Here is a 16,900-nt window from a genome sequence, read left to right on the forward strand (position 1 = left end):
CCTTCAGTTTTCAGGCCCCTCTTCTGTGGAACCAGCTTCCAGTTTGGATTCAGGAGACAGACACTATCTCTACTTTTAAGATTAGGCTTCAAACTTTCCTTTTTGCTAAAGCATATAGTTAGGGCTGGACCAGGTGACCCTGAATCCTCCCTTAGTTATGCTGCGATAGACGTAGGCTGCCGGGGGATTCCCATGATGCATTGAGTTTTTCCTTTCCAGTCACCTTTCTCACTCACTATGTGTTAACAGACCTCTCTGCATTGAATCATATCTGTTATTAACCTCTGTCTCTCTTCCACAGCATGTCTTTATCCTGTCTTCCTTCTCTCACCCCAACTGGTCGCAGCAGATGGCCCCGCCCCTCCCTGAGCCTGGTTCTGCTGGAGGTTTCTTCCTGTTAAAAGGGAGTTTTTCCTTCCCACTGTCGCCAAAGTGCTTGCTCATAGGGCTCATATGATTGTTGGGCTTTTCTCTGTATCTACTGTACAATATAAAGCGCCTTGAGGTGAGTTTTGTTGTGATTTGGCGCTATACAAATAAAATTGAATTGAATTACAATACAATTGTTTCAGACAGTTGTTTCAGGTCTCTCTCATAAAAAAGATATTGAGTCTCAATGGGACTATCTGTGTAAACAAAGAAATGGGCAAAACCTTAAATGGCAGTCAGTGATTCTATGTCACTAGCAAATAAATAACAAAAATCTCCAGAAATTGTATTTTCCATAAAATGGTTTCTTAACTGTAGCGTCCATGGTTTTTGGATTGAAGGAACAATTCAACAAATGCTAAATTGGGGCATATTAACCCCGATTCTTTTGTCCCCGTGATAGAACAGAGAAAACCGACTCATAGTGTGTTACAACATTTATATTTCTTTTTATTCAATGATCTTCCGGAAGAGAGAGACCCCTGCACAGCTCAAACGGCAGTTGCAAGAGCTCTAACATTTTTAGCTCAACATGTGTCTTATATGGTGTTATTTCTGTACTTCAGACGTCACACAGTCTCAAACATTGCTTATATGGCAAAGTTCGTCTTTTTTGTGTCTTTATCTATTAATATTCCTGTTTTTCAGTCTGGCTGAGCACTTTGTGAGTCAAAAGTGGCCTTGCTCTACAAGCCTTCAAGTACATAAAACAATATAATAGGAAAATAAGGACACTAAGGATATTGATTTCATGACAGGCAGTGTAAGAGCTGGACAGCTTTGAGGATTCAATTCGTAGCTGTTAGAAGCAAAAGTTTTGTGTTGTTTTTGAATTTATTTCATTTTGGTTTTATACAGCTGAGAATTCTCTGACAATACAGAAAATACAGAAAGTTGAACTTAATTGAAATGAATTAACTAACAAACAGAAACATACTGAACATTAGAGTTTGTGCTACACCACTGTCACTCATCATATCATGTGACGTGATAATTAATAGTCATAATTTCATCAGATTACTACTGTTTTTCCACATTTTGCTTTCACCTTGTCGAGTTACTGCTCAGGTTTGGATCTTCCTGATGCAGTGAGGCAGAAGAAGAGAGTGAGAGACATTCATATATTATAATAAGTAATGAATTTCAGGTATCTTTTCCACTTGGTTAACTTGCACAGACAAGGTTTTTCTATTAACTTGACTTGAACTGAGAAACCAACAAATACGTTTCATCACATTCTGCTGTGTTTGGCAGGTTTCTCTGTGTCACATTCCCGTGGAATTTTTCACCAAAGAAAGAAGTTTTCTTCCCATGTAGAGTGCACCTAGGACGCTAATGCTCTTCTCAGTTTTTACAGAGTCAAACTCAAAGTAATGTTGGTACTTCCAAGCATTGGTCATGTTCTGTCCTGCTCTCCATGTTATCTGTTATCTTTTAATTTAACTTTTTGTCCACTACAGAGGACATAATGAACGCTGGGTCTCAGGAGGATATGAGGATGATTGTGCTGGATGTCCAAATTGGGTGAGACGAGTTTAGGTTTGATTGAGTTGTATGATCCAAGTTCAATTTGATGTGATTCCATTTTATTTATATTGCGGCAATTCACAAGACAGTCATCTTATATTGTAAGGTAAGCCCCTTACAGTAATAGAGAGACAAGTTACTGGAAGTCCCCCAGCAGTCACAACCTAAAACAGGATAACTAAGGGTCAACTCAGGGTCAACTGATCCAGCTCTAACTATAAAATGCATCAAAAAGGAAAGTTTGGAGTCTCATCAGAGGAGAGTCTCTGTCTTCTGAATATAAACGGTGAGCTGGTTCCACAGGAGAGGGTCCTGGTAGCTGAAACTCTGCCTCCCATTCTACTTTTAAAACTCAAAGAACATCCAGAGTGATTCTCAACTTCTAATGAAGGACAGAGTTTTTAAAAAACTGAGTCTTTGTTTGTGACTGGTGGAAATAACCTCTTTGGGCACAGGTAGATACAAGCATACAATGAACATTCAGCTTTACTTTCAACTCTTACTTTAGAACACACATCTTCATCCCCTCTTTCACAATAATATGCTCATGCCAGCTACTAATGTGTTTCAAAGATTTGGACGAGGCAACAGAAATGTTCTTTGCTATCAACAACTGAAGAATGCAGTTAAGAAAAAGTTCCTACGCTTCACAGCCCTTTATAAGCACTTGCACATGTAAAAGTACACAAAGATGTACACTTAGGCCCCTCCTCAAATTCGAGTTGGTCTTTCCCTTTGGGCTCCTTGACTCCCCACTCAAACTAGCATTGCTTCCTGTCCAGGATGTGTACATCCTCATCATTGAAAGAGTGTCCACTGGCCTGTAGGAGTAGATAGACTGCAGAGTCCTAGCCTGACGAGTCCTGGCCTGTGTTGTGCAATCCGCTTAGCCAGAGGTTGATTGGTTTTCATGTATAAATGTATAAATCATGGCAATCCTCCTGGTATATAACAGCGTACACTATATTGTATCAGCATTATGTAACAATTTGATAGCTTTGTGCACTGCAGTGGGGGGTGGGGGGGAGTTAAATCAATTTGATACCAACTGCGTTTACTAGAAAAAGCACAATGAAGTCAAACAAATGAAATACAGGTTTCACAACACACTGCACATAATTCAAATGGTTTTCAGTTAAACTACAAAGTTTTGTTTGGTTTTACTTCAGGGTTTCTACTGTGTCAAAAGCAACCACACCCTCTCCCTGAGGAGCTAGTACGCTTTCTCTGTATTAAAACCAGAGCATAGCTGTGTCGATACTGAATTACTAGAGTCATAACTACTGTAGGCATTTTAACACATGTGCATTATACCAGTACAAAGAAGTAAAACACAAAGAACATTTGAAAAAAAACATCAGTAAGTCCATGTTAATGTTATAAATTGCTTGTTCAGTATGTTGCTGTTTTGTTGTGCCCGTGTACACGAATAGCACCGCGTGCTGCCTTCTGTGGTTATCACAGAGATGTAATCATCTCTGTCCTTCCCCAAGGTTAAACTAATCGAATGTTACCATCTTGAATCAAATGGCAGAAATGGGGGAAAACTCACCTGTAAATAAATTACAAGAATGTCAACTCATGGATCCCAACTACTGTCAATATCTAAAAAAAAAAAAAAAAAAAAAAAAAAAAATATGTGTTGACACTAGCAGTAAATTAAGTGAATAACTCTGTAATTGGCTTATATTCTTCTGGTTTTCTCTTTCAGAAGTGTCAGGCTTGACACATTGAACAAGTAGTCCAGCAGCCAATCTCAAGTGTCAGACTCAGTACCTTTTCTCTCTTTTTTGTATTTTATTTATTAGCTTACTTTGTTAAGTAGTTGTTCAATAGTGTTGGCTGTATTTCTGCAACACATTGTGTGTTCAGCATATCCACGTTTATGTACAAGCTTGGGAACCTCCAAGCCATACTACATATCAGTTGACTTTTCAAGAGAAAAAGAACAAATACACACCTACAACAAACAAGCATTAAAATGAGACTTTCTTTACACAAAAAACACTACCAGTTACAGCAAGTTAGGGCCCCATGCTTAGTGTGCCACCTGGTGAGGTACTCATGACTAATGCTGCATCACCATCAGTGGTAGCCATCTGAGAGAAATATTTATAAACAGACATGGTGAATTGTACCACTACATGCAGATCATGACCATTTATGATGATCAGAAGTGTAAACATAAGTACAAGTAGACGTATACAAACACTTGGGTACGACGGCTTGGTATAAATGCACTGGGTACCTCAAACAGCAATGCTTTCCTAAACCTAATGCAAGCATCTAATGAAAGTAAAACTATGCACTGAATGAACCTAGATTCAAAATGTGGCGTCAAAGTTCAGTCTCATGATTTATGCTCCCCCACCAGCTTGTTGATAGCCACATTTAAAGCTACTATAAGAAATATAATTTGTACTTTTGAACAGCAATGTAGATCTATGGTGGACTTCCAAGTACAAACTTTTCTGTGTTGATTTTTGCTGGACTGGTCTTTGATAATAATCATCTGAATTTACAGCAAACACAAAGTGTCTTCATAGACTGAATGAAGAACCTGTTGTGTGTAATGTGAGCTTTATTGTTGTGTGACATAAGCTCCACAGTGATTGTCTATCTCTGTAGAGATACTAACAGAACAAACTTAACATGTGAATTGTTTGGTGTATTAACAGAAATGGGAAGAAAGAGCATTTTGTGTGTGTGCATGTCATTTACTGAAGTTGCATATGTCAGGGGCCTCTAACCAAATATTGATAGAAAGACTAATATTACTTGTGGTTCCTGGGATATTTAAAAGTAAAACGGCAGGCAGAGCCTTCATCTTCCAGGCCCCTCTTCCGTGGAACCAACTCCCAGTTTGGATTCAAGAGACAGACTCTATCTCTATTTTTGAGATTAGGCTTAAAACATTTCTAAAGCTTATAGTTAGCTGGACCCTCCCTTAATTACACTGCAATAGGCTAGGAAGCTAGGCTGCTTGAGGTGACTGTTGTTGTGATTTGGCACAAATAAAACTAAACTGAATTCAAAATTTAAAACATCATCCAGTGCCTAATGAGCTGACTCAACAGCTATTCTCTGTATTGCAGGCTGCGGGGCAGGCACTGTATCCAATAACCAAACAGAGTTTGGTTTAGATGACTGGGAAAACATCTACGCCAAACAAAGTCAAATGCAGCAAGCTTGTAAAACAGAGACGTTATTAGAGGGTGCAAAGAGAAGTAACCAGCATTTAGATAGAAAATGTCTCACATGATGTCAGCAGGTACCGATTCAGTCTTTTATTGTGTATTATTTACAGGCATAGCATATGATTTATGACTCATGATTAGCATGATACCGGGTTTTAGCATCACCGATCAGCTGATAAAGCACTAGGTTACTTTTCACATACAGTATACAAGCACTCCTTTCCCATCAGCACTGCTTTGGTGGAGAAGACATGTGACCAATGTGTAAAATTTTGATTTTATTCACAGCAGAACACAGGAACCATGTTGAATGTTTAAACTGAGAAAATCTGTTTATCCAGCACATCCCACAGATAACAAACTCTCATTGCTGTGCTCCTCAAACCATTCCTGAAGCATTGTGTATTCTGACACCTTTCTATCAGAACCAGCATTATCTTTTTCACCAGCAGCTCGTCTGTTGGATCGGACCACATGGTGCCACTCAAGCCTCAGCCACTCATCACCCTGTCCCTGGTTTATGTTGGATTATAATATTATTTTTATGCCATGTTAGACCCCTAATTAAAGATTGTGAATTATTATGTAGTTTTAGTTTGCATTATTCTCCTGAATTAGAAGAAGGTGATAACTATTACATTTGTTAAACTGATTTGCATTACATTAGACTGCTGATTTATTGTGAATGAATGATATTGTTTTATGATGCATTATACGGCTGAGTTAGAAGAAATACTGTTCGCAGAAAGTCATCGCCTTATTTGTCTGATTAGAAGAGAACAGAACATACTGGAGAGGTTTTCTGCCCCATCTCAGCAGGAGCAGATAAACAGGGAGCCAAGGTCGTAGCTTAGGCGCTGTGTGAGAGAAAGAATGTGAATGTTTAGGCTTTTATGATTAGGTGGGGGCCACTAGAGGCTATAAGAGTTTGATCAATGCTCCACCATTTTGAGATCTGATGCTGTCTGCTGTATGGTGTCCATCTCCCACGCGTGTATTCATTAAATCATCGTTTGACTCAACCCGGCCGGACCAGTGTTGTTATTTTGGTTTTTCCTCTTGTATCCATCCCCAATATTTGAATCCGTGACAGTTTTGGGGGCTCGTCCTGTGGTATTGGGGTGGAAGTTTTGGAGGCTTGGACGGTCCGAGGTGGTCAGACGTGCAGACAGTATCCGGCAATCGAACTGAGTGGACAGGCGCCTTTATAAAAGAGGTAGGCACAGGCCTGTTGATTTTATCCGAAGTGTGCTGAATTGGACAATAAAATTAAATGTCTATTCAGTAAAAGTTGCCGGTGAGTGTCTGTTTTGATGAAAAAATCTCATGAGAATTGAAGCTGAAGTAATGATAAACAAGCGTTGAAAGTGACAGTACTGATGATTTAAAGCAGTTGGACTGTTGAGAGAAAAAAGCAGTTGGACTGCTGAGAAATATTAAAAAGCAGTTGGACTGCTGAGAGAAAAAAGCAGTTGGACTGCTGAGAGATATTAAAAAGCAGTTGGACTGCTGAGAAAAGTTAAAGCAGTTGGGCTGCTGAGTGAATTTAGCTTGATAGGGAATTGGTCATTTAGTGGGTTAAAGTCCCCATTGGTCATGGTTGGACCTGCCTCAGTTTTCAAATTCAGGCAAGTTTTTCGCTAAATTGTTTTTGGCACCATGTGTCCCTGAATCTCACAAGCAAGCTCTAATTCCTGGCTGAAGACATGGAATGCAGTTATTTAAGGTGGGAAATCAAAATTTGGGAAACAAAATAAAAACACACACACAACCAGAGAAATATATGAGAAAGGCACATGTTACAGAAATGCCTTGTTTGAGAAAAAAGTTAAAATAACCCACCCACAAACGCACACACACGCAATGAAGAAACAGCTTACATTCATGAACATGTGATGATTTTCCAGCAAGGTTAAAGCAGCGAAACTTAACATACACCTGTTGTTGAATGATAAAGTTTATCCACTACTAACAAATAAACTCTCTGGGTTGCAGGACAACAACTTAACTTCAAAAAGAAAGACACTGGTATGACCAACCAGTGATGAAACAACAAATTTAGTGGTTAAAAGAGTCAAATTGTGGCATGTTTTCTGCTGATTGATTAATACAAGTGATTACTGAATGAAATAAAATTCCTTTTTGGGTTATTAAACATGATTTTAAGAATTTTAGCATGTACCGGTGTTGTCCTGTCAACTTGGCGGGTTATGACTTGATTATATAGTGAGAAAAAACAAAAAACAGGGGGGGGAGAAGGCTGACACAGGGCCTGGCCCCTCTCTGAATAACACAGCCAAAACAACATCATTTTCCTTTTCGTCTGTTTTTGTTTTGTTTTTGTTTTTTCTCTTTATGCTTAATTACAGGCTGCTTTGTCGGCCCGGAAAGCCGAGGCTGACCTGGACTCCTGCTCTCCCCTCTACCATCTTTGCTCTCCCCTCTACCATCTTTGATGTGACCCTGACCAAATGCTACCGCAGCTGGACCCACAACAACAGCCTGAGAATGTCAACAGTGCTGCAGGAAAGCGATCTCATGCAGCGGAGACGGAGAGCGTTAAATCCAAGGCCCGTTTCACTACACGGGGGAGATTTCCAGACGGCTTCAGCTGACAGAACTGTGATGAGACGCCTATTAAGCCCGGATGAAAACTGAGGCCGAGCAAAAGAATGCTGACCTTAACAACTCTGCATTAAAACTGTGCCGGACAGTGACGGACCAACACGGATGATCGGGCAGCAAAAAGGGCGTGCCAGAGACAGGAGGAGTAACTGAGGTCAGGAGGCACCTCAGAATGGACAAAAGCACCAGAAGAACATAAGCTGAAGGCACAGGTGTCGGGGCTTGGCCAGGAGCTGACCTCTGAGAAGAGCCAAACAGCAGAGCTGCAGAAGGCCGTGGAGCAAAGCAAGGAAAACATCAATAAACTTCAATCTGACGTGTACGGAAAAGACTCTGAGGTTTCTGCCCTCAGTAAAAGCTCAAGGCATCAGAGCAGAAACTGAGCATGGCTTAGGAGGAGCTGGCTGCTAATCGAACCCATCAGTCAGGCTTGGAGTCCCAGATACAGGACTTGAAATCAGGCTGGAGCTTGCTGGAGCAGGAGGTTGCCAAACCTGACGAGAAGCTCCAACAGTAGGAGCAAACCCTGAAGGAGCTACAGAAGCAAAAGGGTCAAGTGAAGGAGGAGCTGGACTAGGAGAAGATGCAGGACACTGGAGAAAAGGACTGCCTCAGTTGGGGCCAGAACCAGTATGGACAGAACTTTGGGCAACAGCACCAATGGATGCAAACAGACTGAAAAGGAGGAGGGCAGGACCCCAGGGGCACGCTTCAGGCCGTGGTTTACCCAGAACACCAGAACAGGAAAGTGATGAACACAAACACACACAAACACACACATCTACATACACTGACTCAGGATGAAGAGAAACACACATATGAACACATGTGCACTCGTTGATTGACTGAGAAATGACACACACACACGCACACAAATCGAAATGCTGACTCAATTTACTGAGAAGTGATCCACACACACACACATACACACGCTTGTGCAATGAAGAGTGATACACACACACGCTGATGCAATGAAGAATGCTTTACTAACAAATGCACAGCCTGATAAGGAGCAGTGGTACAGAGTGAAAATGATGAATTAACGGTGTGGGCCTTATTTCGGAGCGCCACATTTTTGTGATTGAGATTTAATTGAAGGAGAAACATACTAAAAAAAAAAAGGGGGGGGGGGCAGCCCTTGGATTTACGTAGGCATCTCGCGTGTATTTAACACAATTGCCTCAGGCTTTAAAGATCTGTACAAAATTCAACAACTCAATTTGTTCTCATTGAGATGACACGATATAATCTAGTAAGAGTGGTTAGTTGCTGAACTCACGGAATTCACAAGACCGCATAAGATTTCAAACTGCAGGAAAATCACTGGAGTTATAAGAGGCAGACAACGACACACACACCACATGCATGCTATTGCTATTTATTGTGGATTAACCTGTCAAGGGCAAGAACAAAAGAATTCTGCATCAAATACAGGAAATCATAGCTTTCCTGTATTTCCTACATTGTTGGCATGCTGGTGAGTGCTGTTGCTCCACAGTAAGAAGGTCCTGGGTGCAAGTCCACAGTCTGGCTAGTTTGCAGTGGTTTCTCTCTGGGTATTCTGATTTCCTGCCACAGTGAAAAGTCATGCAGCTATTAGAGCTAGGTTAATTGATGATTCTAAATTATCCGTGAATGTAAGTGTAAATGGTTGTTTGTTTCTATGTGATAGACTGGTGACCTGTCCGGGGTGCACCCTGCCTCGTAACCTATCACTTCAGGGTTATTTCCCAGCCCTGCTGCAACCAGGATAAAGATAGGAGGATGGTAGTTGTTGTAGACCCATTCAATTTTTATGGTAACCAGGATCTAGACTTTGTTGAACCGCATGCAATATGAAGACAACATGTAGTATTTAAGGGACCAAGTAGTATTTGGATAAAAGTTATTGAATAGTGTTGAAATAAAATGACAGAATTGTGAAGGATTAAAATATTCCAGGAGCTCAACTTACTCCATCTGAACATGTTTCAATCGTGTTTTATGAACACAAAATGCACAGGTTTACTGAATATGAAAAGGTTGTGTTGATTTAACTCAGTTGTTTAAGTTTCTACAAAAGCAAAACATTTGTGTGCAACCGTGTAGGGGCGACCGTGGCTCAGGGGATTGGATTACCCTACTACTGGTGTTGGCCAGAGGGGCCGATGGCGCAATATGGCAGCCTCGCTTCTGTCAGTCTGCCCCAGGGCAGCTGTGGCTACCCGTAGCTTGCTTCCACCAGTGTGCGAGAGTGAATGAATAGTGGAATTGTAAAGCGCATTGGGTGCCTTGAAAAGCGCTATATAAATCCAATCCATTATTATTATTATTATTATTATAACCAGTGTCCACTATTGAATCAAATAAGTCCAACATGTTTTTTGTCAGTGCAAAAAGGAGTTATGGTACCTACACAATATTGTCCCAGGAGGGAGAAAAACTTTCTGGTGAAGTTTTGGTTGATTTTTGGGTTTTGCTTAACACTAGGTTGATTTTATCAGTGAGGTTTGGTTGTTTTCTTTCTCTAAGAGAGAGAAAGATGGTTTTATGCTTGGACATGTTTGCAACGGGCCCCAGTATTTGTTATTATATGAGTATTTTATTGGTTACGTTTGTTTTTGCTTTTGTTACAGTGCACTGAAATAAGAACATCTTAGAGGTGTGATCCACCGGTGGTGATATTTTGGTATTTTGTGAGTTCCTGATTTAACAGGCTCGAATAGGTTGCGCGTGAGACTCCATTATCAGCAATATCTGGTATGAATGTGTGAATGTAGGCATGTGACTGGACTGTGATGGACTGATGACTAAAAGTTTTAACTGACTTGATACTGAGACAAAAACGGTACCGACTTTAGGATTAGTAAATGTCCACAAACAATTCACCCAGCCTGTAAAAGAAGGGTGGATGTTTTGTCTTGCTTTGTTTTGTTTTTGCAGGAACAGAAGGATGACAGAGACTAAAGGGAGAGGCTGTAGCTTCACATGAGTGTGAACTGCAGACTTAACCCTTTGGTTGCTAATTTTGAGTTACTGATGTTTGCATTAAGAAAATTGTGTTTTATTAGCTGTGTTTTAATTAAGGTATCACATTATATTGTTGGGAATGTTAAATGCTAAAGTGAAGAAAAGCTTTGATTTCACTCATGACTGAACATGTTATTATTAACCATAGCAGGCCACTGTAAAGAGTCAATTAACATTTATAGAGGAAAAAGCCAAGAAACTCTATTAATATCTATGAATAACAGGGGAATGATAGACTCCATCCATCCATCCATCTTCATCCGCTTTATCCGGGGCCGGGTCGCGGGGGCAGCAGCCTAAGCAAAGAGGCCCAGACCTCCCTCTCCCCAGCCACCTCCTCCAGCTCATCCGGGGGAACACCAAGGCGTTCCCAGGCCAGCCGAGAGATATAATCTCTCCAGCGTGTCCTGGGTCTGCCCCGGGGCCTCCTCCCGGTGGGACATGCCTGGAACACCTCACCCAGGAGGCGCCCAGGGGGCATCCTTGTCAGATGCCCAAACCACCTCAGCTGGCTCCTTTCGATGTGGAGCAGCAGCGGCTCTTCTCTGAGCCCCTCCCGGATAGCCGAACTTCTCACCCTATCTCTAAGGGAGATGCCAGCCACCCTTCGGAGGAAGCTCATTTCCGCCGCTTGTATCCGCGATCTCGTCCTTTCGGTCACTACCCACAGCTCGTGGCCATAGGTGAGGGTAGGGACGTAGATCGACCGGTAAATTGAGAGCTTCGCTTTTACACTCAGCTCCCTCTTCACCACGACGGACCGGTGCAGCGTCTGCATTACTGCAGCCGCAGCCCCAATCCGTCTGTCGATCTCCGGCTCCCTTCTCCCATCACTCGCGAACAAGACCCCGAGATACTTGAACTCCTCCACTTGGGGCAGGACCTCATCCCCGACCCGGAGTGGGCACTCCACCCTTTTCCGGCTGAGAACCATGGCCTCAGATTTGGAGGTGCTGATCCTCATTCCCGCTGCTTCACACTCGGCTGCGAACCGCTCCAGTGCGAGCTGGAGGCCCTCACCCGATGAAGCCAACAGAACCACATCATCCGCAAAGATCAGAGATGAGATCCTGAGGCCACCAAAGCGAAAGCCCTCCGCCACTTGGCTGCGCCTAGAAATCCTGTCCATAAAAATTATGAACAGAACCGGTGACAAAGGGCAGCCCTGGCGGAGCCCATCACCCACCGGGAACGAGTCCGACTTATTGCCGGCAATGCGAACCAAGCTCTTGCAACGGTTGTATAGGGATCGAATGGCCCGTAGCAATGGGCCAGACACCCCATACTCCCGCAACACCTCCCACAGGACACCCCGAGGGACACGGTCGAATGCCTTCTCCAAGTCCACAAAACACATGTAGACTGGTTGGGCAAACTCCCATGCACCCTCAAGTATCCTCGAGAGGATGAAGAGCTGGTCCAGTGTTCCGCGACCAGGACGAAAACCGCATTGTTCCTCCTGCATCAGAGGTTCGACTAGCGGACGAACTCTCCTTTCCAGCACCCTGGCATAGACTTTCCCGGGGAGGCTGAGGAGTGTGATCCCCCTGTAGTTGGAACACACCCTCCGGTCCCCCTTCTTAAAGATGGGGACCACCACCCCGGTCTGCCAATCCACGGGTACTGCCCCTGATCTCCACGCAACATTGCAGAGGCGTGTCAGCCAGGACAGCCCTACAACGTCCAGAGCCTTCAGGAACTCGGGGCGGACCTCATCAACACCAGGGGCTCTGCCACCAAGGAGTTGTTTAACTGCCTCAGTGACCTCGCCCCCAGAAATTGGCGGGTCAATCCCCTCATCCCCAGACTCTGCTTCCTCCTCGGAAGACGCGTCAGTGGGATTAAGGAGGTCCTCGAAGTATTCCTTCCACCGCCTGACAATTTTCTCAGTCGACGTCAGCAGCGCTCCGCCAGCACTATACACAGTGCAGGTAGAGCACCGCTTTCCCCTCCTGAGACGCCTGACGGTTTGCCAGAACCTCTTCGAGGCAGTCCGAAAGTCTTTTTCCATGGCCTCTCCGAACTCCTCCCACACCCGAGTTTTTGCTTCAGCCACTGCCCGAGCCGCATTCCGCTTGGCCTGTCGATACCTGTCGGCTGCCTCCGGAGTCCCACAGGCTAACCAAGCCCGATACGACTCCTTCTTCAGCCTGGTGGCTCCCTTCACCTCTGGTGTCCACCATTTGGTTCGGGGATTACCACCACGGCAGGCACCAACCACCTTGCGGCCGCAGCTCAATGCAGCAGCTTCGGCAATGGAGGCGCTGAACATGGTCCATTCGGACTCGATGTCCCCCGCCTCCCTCGGAATGCTGTTGAAACTCTGCCGGAGGTGTGAGTTGAAGATCTCGCGGACTGGGGCCTCTGCTAGTCGTTCCCAGCACACCCTCACTACGCGTTTAGGTGCACCAGGTCTGTCCAGCGTCCTCCCCCGCCACCTGATCCAACTCACCACCAGGTGGTGATCAGTTGACAGCTCAGCTCCTCTCTTTACCCGAGTGTCCAGAACATATGGTCGCAGGTCTGGTGATACGATTACAAAATCGATCATCGACCTACGGCCTAGAGCGTCCTGGTGCCACGTGCACTTATGGACACTCTTATGTTCGAACAAGGTGTTCGTTATGGCCAAACTGTGATTAGCACAGAAGTCCAATAACAAAGCACCGCTCGGGTTCAGATCAGGGAGGCCGTTCCTCCCAATCACGCCCCTCCAGGTCTCGCTGTCGTTACCCACGTGAGCATTGAAGTCTCCCAGCAGGACAACAGAGTCTCCAGGTGGAGCACCTTCCAGCACCCCCCCCAGGGACTCTAAGAAGGCTGGGTACTCCGAACTGCCACTCGGCGCATAAGCGCAGATGACAGTCAGGACCCGTTCCCCGACCCTAAGGCGCAGGGAACAAACCCTCTCGTCCACCGGGAAAAACCCCAACGTACCGGCAGCAAGCCGAGGGGATATTAGAATACCCACCCCAGCCCGCCGCCTCTCACCAGGGGCAACTCCAGACTGAGACAGAGTCCAGCCCCTCTCCAGGAGACTGGTTCCAGAGCCCAAGCCGTGCGTAGAGGTGAGCCCGACTATATCTAGCCGGTACCTCTCAACCTCACGCACTAACTCAGGCTCCTTCCCCACCAGAGAGGTGACATTCCATGTCCCTATTGCCAGTCTTGGCAGCCGGGGGTCAGTCCGCCAGGGCCTCCGCTCCTGGCCGCCACCCGGCACACAATGCACCCGACCCCTATGGCGCCTCCTGCGGGTGGTGGGCCTGCGGGAGGATGGGCCCATGTCGCCTCTTCGGGCTGTGCCCGGCCGGGCCCCATGGACTAAGGCCCGGCCACCAGACGCTCGCCCTCGGGCACCCTCCCCGGGCCTGGCTCCAGGGCGGGGCCCCGGTAACCCTATCCCGGGCAGGGTAAACTGTTCCCTCGATGTTTTTTTCATTGGGGTCTTCTGAATCGCTCTTTCTCTGGTCCCTCACCCAGGACCAATTTGCCATGGGAGACCCTACCAGGGGGCAAAAGCCCCCAGACAACATAGCCCCTGGGATCCCTGGGACACACAAACCCCTCCACCACGATAAGGTTGCGATTCACGGAGGAGATATGAATGATAGACTTTCACATTCAAAATAGAGATATGTAATGACAAACACTGGTCCATGTCATTTAGGTTCTCCATTGAAATAGTCAGCAATTTAAAAGTAGGATAGAACTGACAGGGGCATGTACTGAGATGTGGTGCTGCACAAGAACAAGAGCAAAATAAAAAAAATTTATTGTGTTTAGCTTTAATAAATTCAAATTAAAATGTACCATTACACTCAGAGGATCAATATGAAATTCAATATATGCTAATTTTGTATGAAGTACATGACTGATAACTGTTCTGTCCTGAACTTTTGTTTTTACAGCACCCACTTGACCGCACCAACAGTTTCTCGCCACCAAAAGGGGGTACTTGCAAAGAATAGGGAGGAATATCATCAGAAGTGGGAAAGGTAAGCCCCGATGGGGGTGATAACAACCATTAATTTCACTTATGGTCAAATTCTTAAAATTTTACCCCAAACATGAAAAATTCTTCAAACATTTAGAGACAGAGTGGAGTTCTAGATAAACATAATGTAGCAAACCACATAAGGATGGAGCGTTGGAATCAATAAGATGGTGAAATAACACACAGGAAAAATGTTGATCATGTTGATTATGTTTATTCCAGTGTGCAGAGATTGGCTAATCTGACCAGGAAATGTTATAAATGGATTGTCGGAACAGTCAGCGTTAAAGTCACCTTTGACAGTCCAGACTAAGATGGCGTTGGAGATCTTTAGGACGGAAAAGGGTTGGTGTGACCAAGGTGTGGTTTGGCTTGTTGTATGTATATTTCAAGATGATATGGCTCTGGATGGACCAGTTACCAGGGCATGGAAGGAGGACAGACTCATTAAATGAGGAGAAGGAATTTTCTGGGGTTGGAGATCCTCTGGGTGGGTGGTTGACTAAAAGCATGCATAAAATAAAAGCTATCTTTTGTTATTGATTGGTAATAGATTGATAATTGGCCACATTTACAGCTGTGTTGACTTGTTGTGGACGTAGTCTACTTCATGTTTAAGCACTCTAATTAACAGATTGAAAATAGTGACATTAAAGGAAGAATATGCAGCGCCACCCTGTCAGATGCCAGTGACGGTGGGGCTCAGTGATGGATCAGGTGAGCTGGATTCATGGCTGAATCAAAACATAGATGCCCCTGCTGTGGTCAGTAAGGGAAAAACAGGGGGAAATAAAATTGAAAAGAGGCATTTATAAACGTTTATGTGTGAAGTTTATAAACGGGATAAAAAGGGGGTGTTTTACTGTTATTTTAGCATCAGCATTATTGTTACATCAGAATCATATAACAAGCATTGCATTAAACATTTATTGAAGCTATTGACATTACATTAACATTTGTATTACAGTGATTGTTATAACCTCATGTTAATCTTCTATTTACAGGTGTCAGAGTAATCATATGATCTTTCATTGCAGATGTAACCATGATCATCTTATACATATTGCAGTTTGTTGCTCATTATAGATTTGTGCTCAAGTTAATAAGGGTTAAAAGCTACAGTCAGCGCAAGGTCTGGCTGATCTATGGAGTGGAGTAACTTCAAGCATATAAGGCCGCACGCGCTTACATAACACTGATATCATGTTATTCTTTGTGATTTTTATTCAGTTATATCTTTTGTTAAGTTTTAAGTAGTGGCAGTTGATTAAACAACATTCATTTAATATTACATACCTGATTCAGGGCATTACACACAGATCAACTTAACAATCGGCAAAACCTTATAGCTAGAATGTTGTGTCTCAATAAGGGACAGTTGGCTCGAGGAGATAAGTGGGAGTCAGTGCCTGTCCTGGGGAAGGAGAGAATGTTCCTTTGCTGTGTCAAAAGTAGTCAACAAGTTCATATTGAAGTGAAGTTCATATTAATACAGGTTTTGTTTGTAGACAATTGTGAAGACGCAGGCTCTGGGTGGAGCCAGGAGTTGAACAGATCTAACATGACAATTAAATTGATTTCATTCCTTGGCACAGGATAACAAGACTGGAGCAACGACACTGGATAGGAGAAAGTCTGATACTTTCTAAGATATGAGGTCACTAACCTTTTCTTTTAATTTTCTAGCTCCGTTGAATTGACACATGGAAATGTGTCAAAAAGGGGGGGGGGGAGTTGAGTTTTAACATCAAACAAGGGTTATATGAACATTTTTATGACTTCATTTGTGTTTTAATAACTTAGGTATGGTAAAACTTAAGCTAATAATGACCCAAAAGGTTTCCAGATTTTTTAGAGAACCAGTGAGAAGCATGAATCATTATTTCCATGTTTAACCATTAATCATTGAAATGAACTGAATAGCGTTTAGAAGATAAAATGCCTGTGTTCACGAGAAGCTGAGTACCACACTGGAGAGGAAACCGTGGAACGGTAGGCGGAAGGAAACACATGATTTTTGTGAAAAGGGGGGGACACATATTAGAATCAAAAATGGCTAATTTGTTTTTGATGTCTTTTATTAGAATGAGTGGTTTTAATCATTTTCATACACACC

General features: G+C 43.7%; 1 protein-coding gene across 1 annotated transcript in view; it reads left to right on the forward strand.

The window, feature by feature from the left end:
* Positions 1–15,800, forward strand: part of LOC148094683 (uncharacterized) — a 42,807-nt gene extending 27,007 nt beyond the window's left edge. Inside the window, exon 4 of the mRNA XM_087837402.1 lies at positions 15,789–15,800. Coding sequence (XP_087693528.1) covers positions 15,789–15,800 — 12 coding nt within the window. The remainder of the gene's footprint in view (positions 1–15,788) is intronic.
* The last annotated feature ends 1,100 nt before the right edge of the window (positions 15,801–16,900 follow it).

This window comes from Neolamprologus brichardi, unplaced genomic scaffold (genome assembly GCF_056152115.1).
Source record: "Neolamprologus brichardi isolate AB-2024 unplaced genomic scaffold, ASM5615211v1 NODE_ptg000031l+_length_7269946_cov_1, whole genome shotgun sequence".
In the NCBI taxonomy this organism is placed as follows: Eukaryota; Metazoa; Chordata; class Actinopteri; order Cichliformes; family Cichlidae; genus Neolamprologus; species Neolamprologus brichardi.